Genomic DNA, 20,691 nt, shown 5'->3' with positions numbered 1-20,691 from the left:
CGTTTTCGCCTACGCACACCACGAAGCACTGGAAACTAGTCTAAGACCGCTCCGCTGTAAAAGAAAAAAAATAGGGGGGGGGGGTGGCACTAACCGGAATTTTTAAGGCATATTACCGCTATGCAAGGTCAAACACGTAACGAGTGTTCGTCTTCCTTTTTAAGTGTTCGTCTCTTTCATCGAGATTTCACCTAAACAATCAAATCTAAGGACGCTCACGTTTGTGCATTCCACCTCCATCGGCATGTATAGCTGCGGCAGGGAATCAAACGGTCGTGCTCGGCATTAGAACGCCAATGTCCGCCGAGTTATTTTTCTTCTTCGGATCACTTTTCTTTTTTTTTATTTTCATCCTATATATACTGCTATAACCAGTGTGCTCAGGGTGTATGTACATACTGGATTACGCCACTTGTTTTTGCTTGTCCCGTCCACTGGTGGCATTAAAAAAGTACGCTGAGCTTCGGCCAAACATAGCGATAGTTTCCTATGTACTCAATATGAGGGCTCTATTTTGCACAAATGCACCGAATATTGCTACAGACGACCATGTTATGCTGAAGGCGTCCGCACAAGGCCGGGACGTTCAACATGCTCGACTCTGTCAGAAATTGCGAAAGAATACCGTTTTCGCAATGCTTGCGATAATTAAATAGTGTATGGGCTCTGAGCTGGTGATCTGACTGTTTTTCTTTTAAAAAAAACCTACAATACTGCGAGCAGCAAACAGCGCTAAACAACAGGACAACGAGAGGGACACAGACAACAGCGCTGCGTCCCTCTCTCTGTCCTGTTGTTTAGCGCTGTTTACTGCTCGTAATCATGAAACAACCAGCCCAAATGCATACTCTTCTAACATATTGCTCAGCAAATAGGTATTTCATCATTCTGTAATTATGGGGACTCACCCGTAGGAGGAGAAAATGGACAAAGCATGAACTCTTCTCCCTTTGACTTTCTTTCATTGCGTTCTTTCAGTGCCTTCGGAGTGCAATTATTAAATGTTTGCACATTTTTTTTCGACAGCTCATTATAATTCGTGACTACAGGGGATATACGCACAGCGCGCACATCAAAAAAAGGCTGCAGCGCAGGGCATATCGTAACACAATAGAGAATACGAATTCGCGAACAGAAGAAAACCGATTCATCCGGTGATGGGATGCCTACGCATGGATATATAGCTGAGTGAAGTGTTCTTCTTCTTCTTTTTCATTCTCTTCTGGTTCCTCCCACGTTCTTTTTTTTTTTTCTCGCGAGAAGCGAAAAGAAAGAGACGGATTTTCGAGAACGGAGGAAACCGAAGAGCGCTAATTAGCGGCTTGTGCGCCAGAGCGGACCGGATCTGGAAGGCACATCCATCAGGGGATCCAGCTCGCTCCCAGAAGCGTGCGGTGTGGAGTGCATTCCCCCACCCCCTACCTACCTTTCCTCCTTTTGTCTTACTATAATTTGCTTTTCCACCCTTAAAATCTCACCTTCCATTTCTGCCATACTGCGCGCCATTAAAACGGTGCAGTATACACGACAGCTGAGATATGCGCATAAACGGTTACGTTATGAAATGGGATGCTAAAGAATTAAGGTGCGCATTTGGGGAAGGCGCTGTCGCACGGCTTCTTTGAGGTTTTATTTTCTATTTAAATTATTAATAAAATTGTTGTGTTTAGGGTGACCTGCACGTCAGCTCCAGTGTGGGTCATGACTAACGCCCGTATAGTGGGGTGCTCCCGATTAATTTCGACCACTTGGGGTCCATTAATGTCCACTACAAGCGCTGTACGCGATCGCTTTCTTTTTTTTAATCCGCCCCACCCGAATGCGGCCGCTTTAGCTGGAAATTGAAGCCGTTACCTTGTGCTCAGCCAGTGCAACGCCAGAAGCTATTGAACCACAGCGGAAGCAGTGACTACATGGCATCTGAACCGAGCGATAGCAGAGCACCGTGCCGTGTGCTAGGGTGGCTTCCGTGTGGTGCAAATGGCGGTGACCTTGCTTTATACAGTGCCTTTGTTGGAATGTAACAACGCATTTGTTACTGCAGAGTAAAGCTACGTCGTTTCTACGCACCCTTCAAGTTATTTGTGCTACGGTGAGAGCCATGGACAGCATATAGCTAAACGACGACCATCACGCGCATCTCGCCCTGCGCTTTATGTCCTCTAATAAGGCTGGGAGGTAGTCTTGCGGCTATCGCGTGGTGCGATTTGTCACGCAGTGCATTCATTGCGTGGCGCTACTAAGTCCACTGCTGAACCCGACGGTGCAGTTAGGAGGCGTTATCTCATAGCATCTCCAGCACGTTCAACTGCCTCCGACTGCGAGCAAAGCGTCTGTCTCGGCGCACAAAGAGTCAACCGAAATGCGGACGCAATTAGATGGGAAGCAACCGTGTGCGGGAAAGACGTAATGGCAAGCCCTCCTCTCCGAAGAACCCCCGCCCTCGTCTTTTTTTCTGGAGGCAAAGAGTTGACCTCGGCGGCCGGCGAGCAGTGTGCCACACAGAAGTGCTCACTAAATGCATGCAGCGCTGTGGAACGTATCGTGTGCGCTGCGGCGATCAACAAGCAAATAAATACTGCTACGTGTGAAGAGCCTCATTCAACTTGAAGGGGGTCACCTGTGGCTTAATTGGCCTGAAGGTATAGGCTGCTTCCAGCACAGTTTATTATTGCGAAATGGCATAGAAACGATATGCATCGCTCCAGCTCGTATACTTCAGCTGTTCCGTACTCTTTAGAGCAGTTTCGCTGAAGAGGTGGCTACGGCGATGTCACAACGCTGGCCGGCTGCACACGTTGATGTGCGGCTCGACGTTTCCACATTGCTTCAGAAATCATAAATTTCTTGCCAAGCACGCCTAACTGTATCGAATTCGCATCGCTTTATTAGTTCTTTCTTACATTTTGTTTTAGGAACGCCTGCTTTCTCTTCACGGCAGCACAGGGTGCGAAGGGGAGCGAGCGCGTACACCACCGGTGGAGTATAGGCTGCACTAAAACACTCTCGGTCTCCCGTTGCTCGTCGACGGTTCTCTCCCGTGCAACGCTGTACCGATTTTAACGACCCCGAGTGCATGCAGCAGAGTCGCGCCATCGCCTTATCTGACGCCCGGAAGCCAGACGGCGCGCTCCGCTGAACAGGTTATCGGGCGAGATTACATCCGTGTTCCTGCGATTTCCGCTCCGCAACACACAGCGCATTTGCCGCCGAGCGTCTGTCTGACGACTGCGCGCTTGGCACCGAGCGCGGCGCACCGAGAACGTGAGCGGGACGTCCGAGAGGAGCACGTGGCCCGTCGCTCGGAGGAGCGGTGCGCTGCGCTCCTGCTCGACATGCGCGCACGAACGTCCGGTCTCCGCGGAGGCTTATGCGCATCTCAATTTTCTCCGCTTGGAAACAACCTGGCGTAAGTCATGGCGAGAATTCGCGCGGCGGTTTCTTTACGTGTAGTGCGTATACAGCAGGATCAGATTACACCGCCAGGCAAAGGCATTAAGAGTGAGATCGATGATGTGAAAAAAAGAAATAAGCACTGTCCAGGGTGAGATAAGGGTTGGCCCGAAAGCAGCTGTATGGCGGTAACAGCGGCCGTTAACATTACTTTTGAGACAAGGTGACGCTTCGGGACACGCCATGCAAATTGTTCGGCAAGAGTCGCATCTGAGTGAAGATTATTATCATCACTTGAGTGAAGATTATCATCTGTTGAAAAGTGGTCCTTCAGTGATGCTCAGGAGTAGTCTAGTTAATAAATTTTGCTGCGGAGATGTTTCATGGTTGTTATAGCATGTATGAAAGACACGTACGTACTAAGCGAATCATTTAGAAACAAAAACTTGCGTGCCTTATGCGTTCCAGTTGTCGTCAGAAGATTAGGGACCAAAAGCAAAAAAAATTCCGCACGATAGTGCATGTGCGCATCAGACAGTTGATGAAAATGGAATCAAAATAACACGAGATAAGATATTCGTGGTACTTTTGTCAAGGGTAAGTAAGTCACGCTTAAAGTATTTCGCTATACAACTTTCTGCCTGTGCTTAGCTTGAAGCGTCAGACGCATTATACTGCCGCGTTCGTAACTCCTGTCGTTAGACGCGCAATGAGTGATCCTGCAAGAGCCGCATGTGCGCCTTGAAACCGTCTTGCGCGTGACTGACACAGCGCAGGAGCGCCCCCTATGATGCAGGAGCCTCTTGATCACTGCCTAAACAGACGTAACCGATTCTCGCCGATTCTCACGTCACGACGCAAAGAAAACGCTGTTAGGGCGCTACGGGGTGCGTCCAATTGCTGGAAATTACGGGATAATTTATGTCATGTCTCACAGATCCCCGATCCACCTCTTCGGACCTCTGTCCGTTGAAAGAAGTCTGTACCATCTGCTGCGCTCAAAGCCGAGTGGTGTTCTAGATCTCCCCGTCTTCTTTGCTCCCATTATTCTCAGCGTGTATAAACACATGTCAACAGGCTGCAGACAAGCGGCTCGCATACGCAGCGATAAATTGAAGCGAATCCTTAATCGATGGCCTCGTGAACACAGAATGTGTGGTGTGCAGTCCGGTCACGATTGCTACAGCTGTGCAGTTCTCGTGGTCTACGATGCATATAGTAGATGACAGCGCGGGAAAGACCCGTTGACGGTACTTTGCACTTGCCCAAATTTATTTTCTATTTCTTCACGTTTTATTTCTTGTTCTATTTTCTCAGATTACTTCTCGCCGTGTTATTTGTGTCGGTGTTATTGCACCCAACTGCCCTATTTATCCTTTGTCGCTAAACAAAACCAATTGGCGAAATATCAAAGCCTGGCTAAGGTTTCATCCGCGAGCGCTAATGGGGTCACGTCTCGCGAAAACTTATTAATTCCGCCATATATACAAGAGTCGCCTCTCCCTGGCACGTTTTTTTTCTATTCCAGTGCAACTTTTTTCGTGATAGGCCATATCTCAGACATAGCTCAGACAACTCTTCTGCCGGTAATTTTGTGAGCTCTCTCGTCTCACAGAAACTCTTTCTGAACAAAAATTGAGTACCGGGCGATTTGGAGCAGATTCATATTGTGCAGCGCAATAAGGGGAAAAGAAAAGAGTCTGTGTTCTCGGTACACAGACTTCTGTCGTTCCTGCCTTTCCTTGTCTGCGTTCTTTTTGTTCTTCTTTCCTTTTTTTGCCCCGTAGATCATGATGACTCTGACCATGCGAATATGGCGTGTTAGTGGGAAATTATTAACGTGTACGCAATCCGCGACGCGAGCTTCCACAGAAGCCGCCGCGCAAGCCGCAAGCAGCTTTCGTGTGCTCAATTGAATATTGGGTGGTCCTGTACACGCAGGGTCGATAGCGTTCGTTTACTTCTCTGGTGCACGGTCACTAAATGTCCCCAAAGAATCTAGTGTCTCTCCGAGCCTAGCAGCATAACTGTCTAATGTCGCCGTTCGTCGTGTGTAATATGTCTGAAATCCGGGCTAATGGACGATACGCGAAATTCCACAAGCCGGCTATTCCGCGCACAGACCTTTCCTATATATAGTGAACATGGCCAACGTGTTATAGTAACACTCATGAAGCTAGGAGGCGCATTTTGAAAGCTTCGACGGTGTGAGGAATGAAGGACAGCAGAGCTGGCAGCCACATTTCGCACGGCGGCCCGTTATTTCCGTCCGAAGCGAGGTGTGTGGAGAAGCGCACTTGCGGGTTTAGCGTATCGCGTATTGCCGCGCATTCATATTATAAGAACGCAGCGCCAGCAGACGCAGACTACAATATAGGCAGACAGACATCGGTTATATGCATGCCCACACCGCCTCTTCCTTGCCTGCGCGACTATTCGTTTCCGCAGACTCCTCCGCGCTCGTCTAACGCTACAGAAGCCGACATTCGGGAGGTCGAGGGCGCGTATCCATACGCACGCGCGGCGACTTGACTGCGTGCCTTCGGAATTCCATTCCTCTCTTTCATTTTCTTTCTCTGTTTCTTTGTCTTACTCGTTCGCTTCCACACACGTGCGCGCGCGCGCAGTTTCGCCAGTAAACTGTTTACCCGTCGGTGCTGTTTTTTTTCTTCTGCTTTTCTGTGTGCGTGCGTGCGTGTGTGCAGCTTCCTTCCTTCCGCAATCGCTCGCCGAGGTCTTCCTAACGAGAAACACCGAGGCCCTAGAACGGTTCCTTAAACGCGGGGCGGTGTATTCGAGCCTCTCTCGCTTCCTCACTCTGCAGGTGTGCGCGCAATGCGTATACCTGTCGGCCGGTGGCTGTGTACGTGTATCCACTGTTGGAGAAAGAACGAAAGGAGCGCGTTCCGCGGGCCGTAGACCGCGCCCCGTGACAACTGTCAATTAGCCTAATGCCAGTGATCGGGCTCGGCGGAGGGAAAACTGTTTTTGTGTGATAATGGGTACGTGGACGAGTTTTTTTTTTTTTTTAACGCTGACAATCGCGAAACTGAGGTATTCTCCCTTGTTCTGCCTTCTTGTTCTTTTTGGCTCTGAATGAGCGAGTTTTTTTTCTTTTATAAAATGGGCTTTTTTTTTGTAACTTGCACTGTTCTACGGTCCTCAAGTGCGCGCGATGCTAGGGATAAGCCAGGGGTAAACCAGCGAATGTAAAACGAAAGGAAAAGAGGCACTAAGCGTACACAACGTTGGGTTGATTGTTTTGCCCGGGGGTGTATTGCACGCGTGCCCGAGGGCTCGTTTATCTCCCCGTGTTAGGTGGTGGAAATGAAAAAAAAAAAAGCCAAACGCCTTCTTCCACGCCTTTCACCATCACTCGGACATCATCGCCTGCTTCACGCGAAGGCATGGGAAAGATGCGAACGATGAGTGTTTCATTAAATTTAGTTGGAAGCAATCCTACGTTTCTTTCTTTTGTCTTTTTTTTTCTATGCGGCCGTAATACGTAACAGTGTTCTTAAAATGGGGCGTAAACTTGCCCCGCTGCTGAATTATTATAATATTTTTTTGTATATGCGACATGTAGACGTACTATATATAGACGGTACATTATTGATAATCATGCGAAATCAAACAATACGTTGACAGACCACATCTATACTGTGCGTGAACAGTACACACCGTATTGGAATTTCTTTACTGATAGTAGAATAGATGTATTGTAGATAGTAGACATTCTACAGAATGACGAAAGAATTTTTCGTGAAGATTTAATGACTGAACGCTGTGTTTATCTGCACTGTCAGGCCTTCGGAAGAGAAGCTGCTGCTGCCGGTGGTGAAGTCCGCGCAGCTTGCCCTAAGGCGAAGCATCCTGACAATGACAAAACGGGTGATGATATAGTTTATCTCCGAAATCAGCGGAAGTGAAACATTCGGTGATGGCGGCTTCGACAAGTGGTGCAAGTCGATCCGCCACCGCTTAGGAAGAAAATAAATAGTTGCGAAGCGGTCAGGCACGCTAAACACAGGCCAACTCCGGGACATTCTAAATCGATAGCCACATTTGGCGCTTTCGATGTCGATCGACTTCTAACCGTTTAACGCAAGCCTCTCACTGGAGGAGAGACGTGGAGAGAGTGGCGGACTGAGAAACGTGTGTCGTGGAGCAAAGGAGAGTGTTTAAAACGAAGCTTTATTTGCACGTCTTTGTGGGCTGGCTGGTATTCGTTACGCTGTAAAACCCGCGGCGCAACACGAACTTGCCATACGCGTCCTGCGGAACAAAATGACACAAAACTTCGGCGATGGGCGAAAAATGTGAACAGTTGCTTGCGCGTACATAGAGATAGAGTAAAACTGTGCTAATCACGTATTTTCTTGCACAGAATCGAACTGCAATGTTTCAAGAAAGCTTTGTTTAACGTCGATTTTAACAAGCGCGTTGGATCCGCCGTAAATTTACGTGCGCGTTCAAGGCTAAACGTTTCGTTATAGTATAGTAACGCCGCCGGCATTCTATTCATACAAAGGCGTAGTGTATGTGGAGCAGATCGCGACTCACTAAACAGGAAGGTGCGCTCAGTGCTTCCGAGCCGTTGTTCGTCTGCTCAGGAGGAGGCTAAATGATATAAATAAATAAAACAAAAACAAACTATATAGCGGACAGGGAAAGAAACGAAAACGGACTGGCAGCGACGCCAGAACGACCCGATTTGGAGAGAGCGAAAGAGGCCTATACGGGGCAACGTGTTTGCGGTGCGTCACCTGGTCGTTGTTGGGCAAACACAGCTGTCCGCCGCTCCAAGAGGCCTCGTGCGACGTGTCGCCGCGCCCCCGTCTCCTCGCCCCCCCGCCCCCTGTTCTCGACCGGCGTCGCAGCTGCCGTGCGCTGATAAGCGAGGCGCACTTACTGCCGCTGCTATAGTGGTACTGCTGCTTCGCGTCGCGACTCGCTGTGCGGCGACGTTCCCCGTGCGCAAATCTCGAAATACGAGACGGGCTGACTACATGGATGCCGTATACCGTGTAGTTACACACGCGCGCTCGGGCGACGCGGCTGACGTTTGCGCTCCGGCGAATGCGGCCCTCCTTGGTGGCGCCTTGTGCGTTGTCGCTCTAGAATACAATTGGCTCGGCCGCTTTGCGAATCGGTTTATTCGAGGGTGAGACTCGCATCTGTTGCGTGTCTTGCTCTCTTTTACGCAAGACCGCCCGCGTTATACTGGCACGCGCCCTGTGACGTTTTTACGACGAGGCTTTGTTGGCTGCGAGGATTTCGTAAGGAGGGGGGAGAGCAACAAAAGAAAATGACCGACTTGGGATATGTCCAGCTTCCACGGCGAAGCGACTGGCGTCTGTCCCGCGCTCAGCGGCTGAGACATTTGGGCCTCCACTATGCACCAAAAAGCATTTTCTTTTTTTTCTTCTTTTTTTTTCTTGATTCACACTATGGATAAACAGTGCGAGTTCTATATCACGTTCAAACTGTAAGTGAAATCGAAATCTTGTTCGAGCATGTTTATACATGTGTCAGCGAGTGCGGTGTTAGACACTACTACACAATAATGGGAAGTTGCGCCAGTCATTTTTCATGCGTACAAAGCCATCTCGCCACAGTGTATCCTCTTACCCAGTATGACCTCAGCATAGTTTCGGAAGACAATAAATGTCAGAAAAAACGTGAACCTAGCCGCAGTTGGCTTGAAAATAGGATCACAAAGCGTCCCCAACCTGTAGTGTGGTAGCAACTTTTTCCGTGGTAGCGGCATTGCCACAAAGCAGTGGATACACTGGATGAAAGAGACAGAGAGGAACTTTTCCATGTCTGAGGTCTGGGGCTGAGTGACACGCAGACAGCGTAAGGAGCTCAAGAGCGCGCTTAAGGGGTCACCGTGTGCCTGGTTCGCAAAACCAAAGAGGTGTATACATGCGCAGCGACCGCGTAATACATCGCTTATTCTTCCGCAATTGCGGCTCAGAACAAACGACGCCGTAATCACTCGGGGTCAAAGTTCGCGTACACTCTTGCGAAGCTGTTCGCGACAATTAGGCGTTCATTACGACGTGGGACGCTTAATTCATTTGTAGTCACCCCTCCCGCAGTCATCTGTTGTGCGGCGATTTTCACTGATAAATTACTGGCCGCTGCCAGCGGCGCAACACCGACGTTCGCATAGCCCTCAGGCGTCGTATGCGCGCAGCGCCAGCCTGCAGAACGTCGAGTGTTTAATGAAATTGCCGTCGTGTTTAGTATAAGGACGGTTCTTACGTGACGTTCATCACTGTCATTGGTCCGCGAAATAGTTCCGCGGGCAGAGTTTCGCATTTGGAAAATTGCGCCTACGTTCGTCGCAGTTCCTATCGCGCCTGTCATCAAATATTTACGTGGCACGTATCGTCGCCGTTTCCACGCGTTTTGCATTCCTTCTCAGTTTTGCGCAGAATTCAGGAGGGAATGTGCATGGCGAGCGTGCTGAAGTTCCCAGGGAAGGTTGCATTTCTTTTAAGTCTTAGTGGTCGTAGTTAGTAGTCGAAGTTGTAATATACTATACCCTGGATTACCTTTGGGCACTTGGGTTCCGTTCGCACTTTGTCAGTGGCGATTTGAAGTAGAAGCCGTTCAAGGATAGCGTTTCCTTTATAACGAATGAAAGTGCGAGCAAGCCGGTACGGATTCATGGTATTGAACAGCAGGCGCCCAATCATGGGCACAGGAGAACGAAAAGGACGCGTGAGTTGTCTTTCTCGTTCTACTTGTGTGCACGCCTACACCTTTCCGTACTGCACGAAAATGTTTCTCTCTTTTTCTTCCGCATAACGTCGTACAAATCCGCCGCACCGTTGTTTCGTTTTCATTGCTATTGATACAAAAATAAACGAAAGAATTGTACTCGTCCTATAATGGTCGTTTCTCGTTGTGTAGCGTCTGGGTCTGCACTGCCCCAGCCACGGCCGGCGGCCGCAGCTAACCGTGTCACTGCTATGTATCTGTGCGCCCATTGCGACCACGTATCTCCGTAGCTTTTCAGTTCACGCCGCCGCCTCATTGCGCCCCGTTTGGGCCGGGAATCCGTGCGCAGTTTTTTTTCTGTCGGCAAGAGCCGAGCAAGCGCGGAGTTAGTGGCCCCGGCGGTGCAGCCAACGCTGTAGCCTCTTCGGATGCTCGCAGAGGAGGCACCCCGGCGGCGTAATTACAGTGTTTACCGGCCAGAGGGGGAGGGAGCCGTGGGGCGTGTCTCGCTGATCGTTCTCTTACTCTCCGTGTCACGTGTTTGGCCCCGGGGCTTCGCCTGCTTTTCGGCACACTGCTGCAACCCCCCTCCCCCCCCCTCTTTTTCTTTCTCTGCTTCCCGAATATTCGCCCGTTGCCGAAAGCGCGGCCCCGCGGCTCCGGCCGCTTCATAGTACAGCAGCTCGTTCGACTTCAGCGTCTCCCGTTTGTTGGCTTTTCGCGCGTTCGCAAGTGCTCACCTCTATACACGGTCACTCCTCGGTGGCATGCAACTAGCTCGTCCACCTACGCGCTTTATTTTTCTCTCTTTTTTTTTCTTGATCGAAATCCACCGAAATTCCTGGAAAGAACGAGGCTATTGTTTAAAGCGAGTTTCGGGTGGTCACCGGAGATAGCGAACCGGATATGTTCATTTGGTGGTATTCGCAGAGTTGCACTGCTGCGTCGGTATTTAGTCTTCATATATCTCTCTCCTTGTTTCTTTTGTTGGTTTTTTGTTCTGGTTCCAAGGCAACATTTTTTGCCAAACAGCAATCCTGCACGTGTTTCAGCTGCGCCAATTTTGTATTTGCGACCTCAGAAACCACCTGTGCGGAAGTAATCATAAGGCTAGGGTTGAGGATTGGGCGAGTTGGTATTGCATTCTAAAACTGGTGCAGCGCTCTGTTCCTTTGTCTGGCCGGCTGGGCTTGTTTCTTCCTTTCTATGTTGCGCTGTACCAGTTTTATAGTTATAAGACGATATCAGTTGGACTGGCGATGTCTGCCCTATATATAGTGATGAGGTTAAGACTAGGGGTTTACTAGCAAACCGTTATTGCGTGGTGTAGTATGGTGCTTCGCGCATGTACCCATCCGTGTCGACGAGGCATGCAGTGGGCATCACGGAAGCGCTTGCCTGCAAAATCGCGCCATGTTAAAGAATGAGTCGAAAGCGCTGAAGCGAACAGAATTAAGGATGAAGAAACTGTATTCTCGTTGAAGGTCAGATTAATGGCCGGAAACACGACTCTGGTTGTTTGTTACAGTCACAGCATGCCTCACATGGTTATTCAGATTGTATCGGATATATATGGAAAAAATGCAAGGTATGCTTCCTTAGGGCCGCCTATTCCAAAATCCCAAATACACTACTCAGGCAAAATTGATGAAGAAAGAAAATAAAGAAAAACTGAACACGCACTAGACGCACAAACACAAGTCACAAAACTAATAAAAATCGGGCCCTCGGTTTCCTATCTTCTCGTTCAGCCCCAACTAGTGTCACTATATATGGGCATCATAGCACCGGTAGCATAGTCCACTACTTGAGGCTAGCTACTTCAGCAACCGTATCTGAGAAATCCCTGATGATGTGAAATGAACGAAGCACGGATGTGACATTGTCAAATTTACTTTTTGACGAAGAGTCACACGTAGTGGCAGTCGGAGTCAAACGCGAAGCCTCGGCGCTTCGAGAGACAAAAAAAGGACATGGCTATGCGATCAGCGCATCCCATCCTAGATGCGCATCAACGTCGCCCGTATAGGTTTATTGGTGGCGGTGACTTTCTCCCTCCAGCTCCGAAGTCTGTCAGCCGAGACGGGAAGCACGAACGCGGCTCCAAGTGGTCGGGCAGCCGCGGTTAACCGAGCGGTCAGACCCAGCTCACTGCGAAAGACTGGTGGGAGGGAAAGCGAGGGGTTGCGAAAGGCACGGGGGGGGAGGGGGGGGGAGAGATTGGGGTAATGCAGTGTCCAGGGGTCGGCCGGGAGCCAGAGGTTGGCAGCAGCGACCGGAGCAGAGGAATCTGGAAGATTCGGACCCTGACAAATGGGGATATGATTGCGTCCGCGGCCGTGGGTGGCCGAAAGTGGGACGTGTGGTGTGGATCAGGTGAAAGAAAGACAGACCGCGCCACGCATCAGAATGACCCACCACGGGTCTCTGGCTGGGGCTCTGGGCTCCATGGAGAGAGCGATGTATATAGAGAGCGATGACCTGGGAAACAAAAAAATAAAAAAAAACAACAACAAGAAAGAAACAAAAAGTAAAAAGAAGTACTAGATGCGTACTCGTTGTTGCAGTCCATTTCGTTCCCGGCTGTGGTGTGCGGTCGTCCGATGCCTCCTCGCCGTTCCGGAGTCTGGGATCTCATCCATACTTGCTTTCTTCCACTTGCTCTGACGTCGCGAAATGACGGCTTCGCCTTATGACAGCTAGTGCGCGGGTGGACGAGTGCACGAACACCACACGCGTACCTGCAGTTGTTTCATTGCTGTCCGAGACAGACAGTTGATGGAGCGAGCGGTGTTTCCTCGGACGCTGCTGTCCCTTCTTGTTCGTGTCTTTTTATCACTTGCAGTCACTTTTCGCGTTTGTCACTGTTTCACTTTTCTGCAGTCATTCCTCCCTAGTGGGTCTGTGCCAAATCAAGTTCTCCTGTCATTGTTTCAACTTATATCTTCTTTTTAGTTGTGTTTTTTTTGCTCTGTTTAGTTTTTAACCCCATCCCCCTTTTGAACAAATAAAAATGTTTCCCTACTACTACAATCTCCCTCGTAGCCAAACAACGACAACACTTTTATTTGATAAGATTTGTGTTGGATTCTCCCAGTGTAATGTAGCGGTGACTGCGCCAAATAGCTAGACCATGCTTCCGGTGATTACGCCCGCCATAAGACAGTAGCTGAGTACTTGAAAGTTGTGCTATAATGTGTGTAGTGTTTGTTATTATGATGCGCCTTGTTTTGTACTTCTTTCTTTAAACTGGTGCTCTAATACAAAATGAAAACACCAACAAATTTAGCACTCGTTGTAGTGCCCACTTTATGTACCGGTTGATAAAATTAATAGGAGACTTGCAATTTCTTTCCTGTTTTCAACAGATCTGCGAGTCGACTGTGGAACGCTGCCTCTCTCATGGGTGCTGGCTCTAGTCCTGCAAATGCCAGGTGAGTCACATACACTTTCTATTTTCGACATTGATGCACTGGCTGTGCAAGAAGTACAGACGAGTCGTCTTTCATGGCGGCGATCTTATGCGTCACTTCTATGAGCGGGCGTATTAAAAACTAAACTCATCGAGACTTGCGCAGTGAAGCGCAGTGAACCTCCAACATTCTGAAGGGCGGACGTGTCAGGTCCTGGAATATGAGACGACCGAGCAAAAGCTTTTCTTTTTCCTTTATTTTTTCTTCTTACTTTCTTCTGGTTTTCCCGGATCAAATTCCTCGTGTTATTGAAACACGCATGCCTATCATATGGTTTACTTTATACCGGAAACATAATTTATCGAAATTCACTTTTGTTAGCGCAGTTTTTCCACATACCCTGCGTTACTTGAAAAGGCGGACATTGCCGTTTCATTGCAAATTTATAGCGTGATGTAAAGTATTCACTTGGACTTAACTTCATCCTTCTGGTTAGAGTAAAAACGTAAGAGAAGACGTAACGATAGGAAGCATGCATTGAGAAGTGTTTATTTTTTTCGGGAACATGCCAACAACGTATACGGAACAAAACGACGGCTTTTTGGCTATACGTTGTAATACATGCGGACATTCAATAGCGGGCGCCTACCCGCTATTGAAATAATGAAACTCAAGTAATGAAAGTCATCATACATTTCTTAAACAGAAAACAAAGGTTATGAACATATAGTTCTCTGGCTATTGACGTCAACTACCATATGTATACTGTCGATCGTACTGCGTCGAGGGACAGGCCACCGGGCCGATTAGTCCGCTGGAGCAGACCGACGGCTTAAACGCGACACCCGATCTCTCACGCTGGCAGCTGCAAACGATGCGAACGAGGATCTCTGTAACGGGGAGGGAAAGAAGAAGACTAAGCTTAAACGCACAAAAGTGAACGCGCCCACAGACGATACCCATGTTCGCGGTATGTATGGCGAGACGTTTATGCACTCCCTGGGACGAGGGAAACTGAAACTCGATTCACTGACTGGCGTTGCCGATGTTCGGCGAAACACATGCGTCGGTGCCAGCTATAGCGTTTTATGTCGCTTTCGCCCACCCGTCTCTACTGCCTATAGCTAGACCTCCTTCTTACCACGCCAGCTATGCACATCCAGCAACTAACTCCCTTTCCCTTGGTTTCCCCTCGACGCTCCGGACCGCGCGCGTTCTGCTGCCAGATTTCGGTCTGCATGCAAGACCGGGGCAGATGCTCCTCCGGTGGGCAGACACACGACCCCGCGCGCGTATTAAACGTCACCCGTGCCCTATCGTACATTACGCATTATGCAATATGCACCACTGGGGTGAAGGGAGAGGGGTAGGAAAGGTGGGGGGAGGCCACAGGCCAGCGGCGTCGCGTACCGCGCTTCCCCCCTCCCTGCCACACCCTCGTAACCGACCCCAGCAGAGAGAGACGGTCCCAGAATCATAAAGGAAAAGCGACGCCTGCTGCTCCAACGAACAGAGACAGAAGATCCCCGAGAGAGAGTGGACTGAACAGGAAAAAAAAAAGTAAAGAAAGAAGAAACGAAAAGGAAGATAAGAAATAAAGAGAAAAGGAAGCTGAGAATGGAGAAAGCAAGAACCACCGCCATGTGTGCGTGCGTGCGGTGTTTTTAACGTACATAGACAGATACACGCGCACTACAGAGGCGGCATGTGGCGTGTATGAAAGTCGCCATCGGTCTTTCCTCTCGACTTCCATATTTTCCGATGCCTGCCTTTTCCTCCAACGAGATTTTTTCTTTCTCCCTTTCTTTTCTTTTATCTCTCTTTCCAATAGTTTGACTGTTGTGTCGTGCGTGTGAGTCTCTCTCGCCCACGATCGCGCGCTCGCGGCTTTGTTAGCGCGTCATTATTATCATTCTGATGAGACCCGTTCACGCAACGCGCATGATTCAGCCGCGGCTCCGCACTCGTCGTCGCCACCGCCGCTGCCGTCGATTACGCCCGTCGGTCCAGGTGCAATTCCGGTGCGGGGGGGCCCAGCCAGCCGTCGTCGCCGGGCACGCTGGTTGGCTCTCGACGCGAGACCAATCGTGCTCGCGCGAGGTCGTCTCGTTTCTGGCGCACATGTGATACGAATCCTGAACGAGAAGCTTTGCGAACCATAAAGTATATAGGCGAGCTCACTTACAGTGGAGAGATCCCCGAAAAACCGAGTGAATTGGGCCTGTTTCTGGCGGCAGAATTGATTAGCATATGGATATGAATTCAAAGGAAAGGGTTGGAGTTTTCAGTGGCGCTGGCTACTCATTTTCGCAGGGAAAACAAAACTGAAAGCATGAAGATAGATGGATAGAATTTATTGACAGGAAAGACAGAGAGGCCAACCTGAGCTAGCGTGCAACGAAAGAAACTAAAAACACTAAGACAGTAAAATATCACGAACATATCACGAAATATCACGAACAGAAGAGAGTAACAGGACACTCAGAGACACACACGCAGTTCTACAAAGGAGTGAAACCATGCGCACATTTCGGGAGTTGGACAAAGAGCCATGAGATTTGATAACAAGGCGAAAGACACAAGGCAGGCTAGTCAGTAAGGTCGCTACGACAGCAGTTACAAGCTTGAAACTATATAGGGCTGGGATGTTGTAATGATTCTGTAACGATTTGACGTAGCCTGTTAGGAATTTGTCACTGGTCTAAACGGCGTATTTTTAAGTTTAATTATCACCGGGATCGGCTGGTCGTGAGTGGTGGAGACGATAAGAAAGAAATAGAATCAAGCGAGAGAACTCGTTAAGTCATTCCAACCTTTACTCCGTTTCATTCTTGGCAGGCAACGCTGTTGAACCTATATACGCGCAAGCAGTACTGTTGTATACAACAGTACTTCTTCTATAGTATACTATAGTTTCACAGTGTGTGTGTGTGTGAAAACTTTTATTGTACTGAGGTCCAGAGGCTCGACTTCTCAAGCCAAGGCGGGCCGCTCCCACGTTGGCACTGTCAGGCCAAGCCTTTCAGCGACATCATGGGCCCTCTGGACTGCCTGAAACAATGGGCTTTGAATCCTTTTCTCCCACTGTGTCCATTCTTCAACGAGGTTGCGGAGAGTCGCGGGGCACCCCGCCAGCATATGTCTGATTCCAATGATGCCATTACAATCATTACATTCCATCTTAATCTCCCTCTCTGGATATATTTTATTAATGGTGTACGGTGTGGGATATGTACCCGTTTGCAATAAGCGCAGTGAGACTGCCTGAGCCCTGTTCAGTTTTGAATGTGGCAATGGGAATTGTCTGCGTCCTAAACAGTAATGTTTGGTAACATCATTGTATGTTAATAAATGATCTCTGGATTCCCTCGCTTGATGGTGAACGGCTCGGTTGTGACTGTCACGGTTAGCAAGTCCTCGTGCCAAGTCATGAGCAACCTCATTGAGGTTTACCCGAGTCTCGTCCACTTTCCCCATATGCGCAGGAAACCATCGGATTTCAGTTGTCATAATCACAATGTTTTCAAAAAGTTTAGCTGCAACTCCAGCTACGTAGCCTTTATCAAAACACTTTACAGCGGTTTTCGAATCACTGTAAATGAAGGCCCACTTATTACTCCTGATGGCTAGAGCAATTGCCGCTTGTTCCGCCACAGTGGGGTCCTTGGTAAAAATTGTGAGAGCGTCTTGCACCTTCCCTTGATAATTTGATACAATGGCCGTATAGGCTTCTTTACCGTTCACCCAGGCGGCATCAACTATAGCTGCCAGTTGGTTCTGCTGCTCTATTTCCTTCAAGAGTGCTTTAGCTCTTGCCTTTCTCCTTTCGACATTATATTCTGGATGCATGTTTCTGGGGAGAGGGTTGGTTCTGATCTTGCTCCTAACTTCAGTCATTAATTCTACTTCAGCCTCTATTGGACTCCTCGATGTATTCAGTTCTACACCTATTGCCTGTAATATGTTCCTGCCAGCTCGTGACTTTGTCAATCTTTCGTGTTGCGCTATACTGTTGGGCCTCCACAATTTCTTGCATTGTATTGTGCACCCCTAGACTCATGAGTTTGTCGGTTGCAGCGTTACTGGGTATACCTAGGGCTACTTTAACGAGCTTCCTGAGCATCACATTAAGTTTGTTAAGTTCTGCCTGCTTCCATTTGAATAATCCAGCCACATAAGTGAAGTGACAGAGAGCAAAGGCATGTATTATCCTCAAAGCGCTGTCTTCTCCCAGGCCTCTGTGTCTATTGGTAATTCTCCTTAGTAACCTAATGACCTCATCTGTTTTATTCGAGATATGTTGTATTGTTCTGTAGTTAGTATTGTTTCCGTCTATGTGATACCCAAGAACCTTGATTTTTTCAACTAGCTTGATTGCGGATCCTTCATGAGTATATAAGCACACTCTTGGCTCATCTTCCGGAATGTAACCTCTTGGTTTACGACCTTTTCTGCAATGTTTAATGACTAAGAGTTCTGATTTGGCTGCCGAGCATTTCAACCCCATGGCTTTCAGTGTGTTCTCTACAACGTATAAACTTTCCTGTAATCTGTTCTCTGTCTGTCCTATATTGCCCTTGGCACTCCATATGGTTATGTCGTCGGCATATATCACATAACGTATACCCTCAATTTTCTCCAGATTTCTTGCAACCTTGGACATTGCTAAATTGAATAGCATGGGTGAGAGCACAGCCCCTTGTGGAGTGCCCCTATTTCCCAAATTCTTAGCTTCTGATTTAAGCTCACCCAGCATGAGTTGTGCAGTTCTATTTCTAAGAAAGTCCTTAATCATGTTAAAAAGTCTCTTACCCAAACCCATCTCCGACAGAACGTCAAGTATTGCCTTATGCGTTATACGATCAAAAGCTTTTTCCACATCCAATCCCAAAAGAGCTTTCGTATGCGCTGGGCTAGCCTGCATAAGTTGATGTTTGATCAGCAGCATAGCATCCTGAGTTGACAGCCCTGGACGGAAGCCGATCAAGTTGTATGGGAGGATCTCGTTCTGCTCAACGTATTTCGTGAGTCGATTTAGGATGACATGTTCCATAGCTTTGCCTAGACATGACGTTAAGGAAATTGGACGGAGGTTGTCTAGAGTGAGTTGTTTGCCTGGCTTTGGTATGAGGATAGTATTGGCCACCCTCCATTCCTCTGAGTATACCCCTTTTCTCCAACATTCATTGAAGTGTTCAGTTAGATAATAGATTTATGCATCATCTAGATTTCTTAACATCTTGTTAGTTATTCCGTCAGGTCCAGCCGCCGATCTACCATTAATACTGTGAAGAGCGGCCCTCACTTCACTCTCAGTGAAGTCCCGGTCAAGTTCTTCACATATGCCTCCCGTATACTCGGGGCTCTCCTCTCCTTCGTTTGGTTGTTTAAGTGGGAGATATTTGGCTGCGAGACTATCCATGATATCTTTCTCTGTTTTATCTTGGCTTTCCTGATGAACCAACTTAGCTATAGCTGTTCTCTTGCTTGTCCTTGTTTCATTATCGTTGAGCAAGTGCTTGAGGAGGTTCCAGCTACCTCCATGTTTGAGTCTACCATCAGCCGAATTACAGATCTCATCCCACTGTTGCTTCACGAGGGTCTTCGAATGATCATCAATTTCTCTGTTTAATTGCGCTATTTTTTTTCTTAGCCTTCTGTTAAGTCTCTGCGTTTTCCATCTCTGTAATATAGCCTGTTTGGCCTCAATCAGATGCGCCAGCCTGCTGTCCATAGCTTCAATATTTTCCTCTGTCCTGATTTCTTTTGTGGCCTCCTTGACGTCCTCTCTGAGCTGGATGACCCATGTCTGAAGGGGCTCCTGCTCGGCATGTGGAGGCCCCACTGTCCCTCTGTTCGCCCTAATTTTTCTGAAGTGATCCCAATCAGTGAATTTGAAGATTCTTGTTTCCTGTCTCGGTATGCGTATGGTTATGTGTATGATGTAATGATCGCTTCCGAGATCCAAGTTTGAATTTTCCCAATTGGCTCCTCTTGAATTGTTCACAAAAGTAAGGTCTGGCGTGGAGTCCCTGCTTGTGGAAGTGCCACAACGGGTGGGATACGCAGGATCAGTAATCAAGCATAATCCCAGATCCATGGCAAGACTCCATAGCTCCTCTCCCTTCTTTGTGTTCCAAGCGTATCCCCATGTATGATAGGGAGCATTAAAGTCCCCTCCAATAATGAGAGGGGAGTTTTTGGCAACCGAAAGCACCTTGTTGAAGAGTGCTCTAAACCTTTGTCTCATGTCGTTAGGACTGCTGTAAATATTCAAGCAGAAAATGCTTTGCGTCTTACCTCTGTTTCTTTTAAGTATAATCTCAACTAGAATAAATTCAAACCTGGAATGTCTAAGATGAATCTCATGTTCAATGTACGGCAACTTTTTGTCAATGAGGGTCGCCAACCCCCTCCCCATTCTTTTGTCTCTACATATAACTTTGTACCCAGTGAGCATAATTTCGTCCGCTAAGGTTTCCTGCAGCATAATTACCTTTGGCCTGGCCTCAGATGACCTGATCACCTGTTGCAGTGCTGCTTTTTTGTGTTGGAACCCACGACAATTCCATTGCCACACGTTAAATCCATGATTACTGTCCATTGTTATTAGGTGAGGATGCCTTTCTATTACCTGCTATTTTCCTCTTTGTGATGGCCCCCGACAATCCAGGAATGGACTTTATACTATCCGCCTCCGATGGCAGATACTCATCGTCGTCATCCCCTCGCGCCTCCATTTTCCTAAGTCTTTTCTCTGCCGTTAGCCTCCATTTCCACAATTTGTCCACTTTAAAGTTGGTCGTTTCCACTGTCTCTCTTAACGCTTTAATTGCCTCTTTTATTTCACTGAGGGCTGAGAAGACTGAATCACCCTCGGAACTCACCGCTCTCTTTTTAGGGGCAGGGGAGCTGGATTCCCCTGGATCGTTGCTTTTGCTCACAGGTCTATCTATCTCTACACTAGCAGGGCTTGACTGCTCTTTTTTACGAAGCTCTACTACCTGCCTGGTCAATTCTTCATTAGCTTTTCTTAAAGAGGCTACTTCTTTAATTAATTGCTCTATTCTGGCATCATTGTCATCACCCACAGCCGCCGAGGCGCCCCCAGCAACCCTCGCCATACCTTTGACTTTGTCAGCCCAGGTGGTTC

At 48.3% G+C, this 20,691-nt stretch overlaps 1 protein-coding gene across 3 annotated transcripts in view; it reads left to right on the top strand.

The window, feature by feature from the left end:
* The window catches only part of LOC135902594 (dachshund homolog 2-like), a 255,132-nt gene that overhangs the window by 65,221 nt on the left and 169,220 nt on the right, over window positions 1-20,691 (top strand). For all 3 annotated transcript variants that reach the window (XM_065432786.2, XM_065432788.2, XM_065432787.2), the window contains one exon: window positions 13,494-13,559. In XM_065432786.2, coding sequence (XP_065288858.2) covers window positions 13,494-13,559 — 66 coding nt within the window. The remainder of the gene's footprint in view (window positions 1-13,493; window positions 13,560-20,691) is intronic.

Source organism: Dermacentor albipictus, chromosome 3 (assembly GCF_038994185.2).
Source record: "Dermacentor albipictus isolate Rhodes 1998 colony chromosome 3, USDA_Dalb.pri_finalv2, whole genome shotgun sequence".
Lineage (NCBI taxonomy): Eukaryota > Metazoa > Arthropoda > Arachnida > Ixodida > Ixodidae > Dermacentor > Dermacentor albipictus.
Note: the sequence above shows the minus strand (reverse complement) of the source record. Positions and strands in the feature narration are given on the sequence as shown.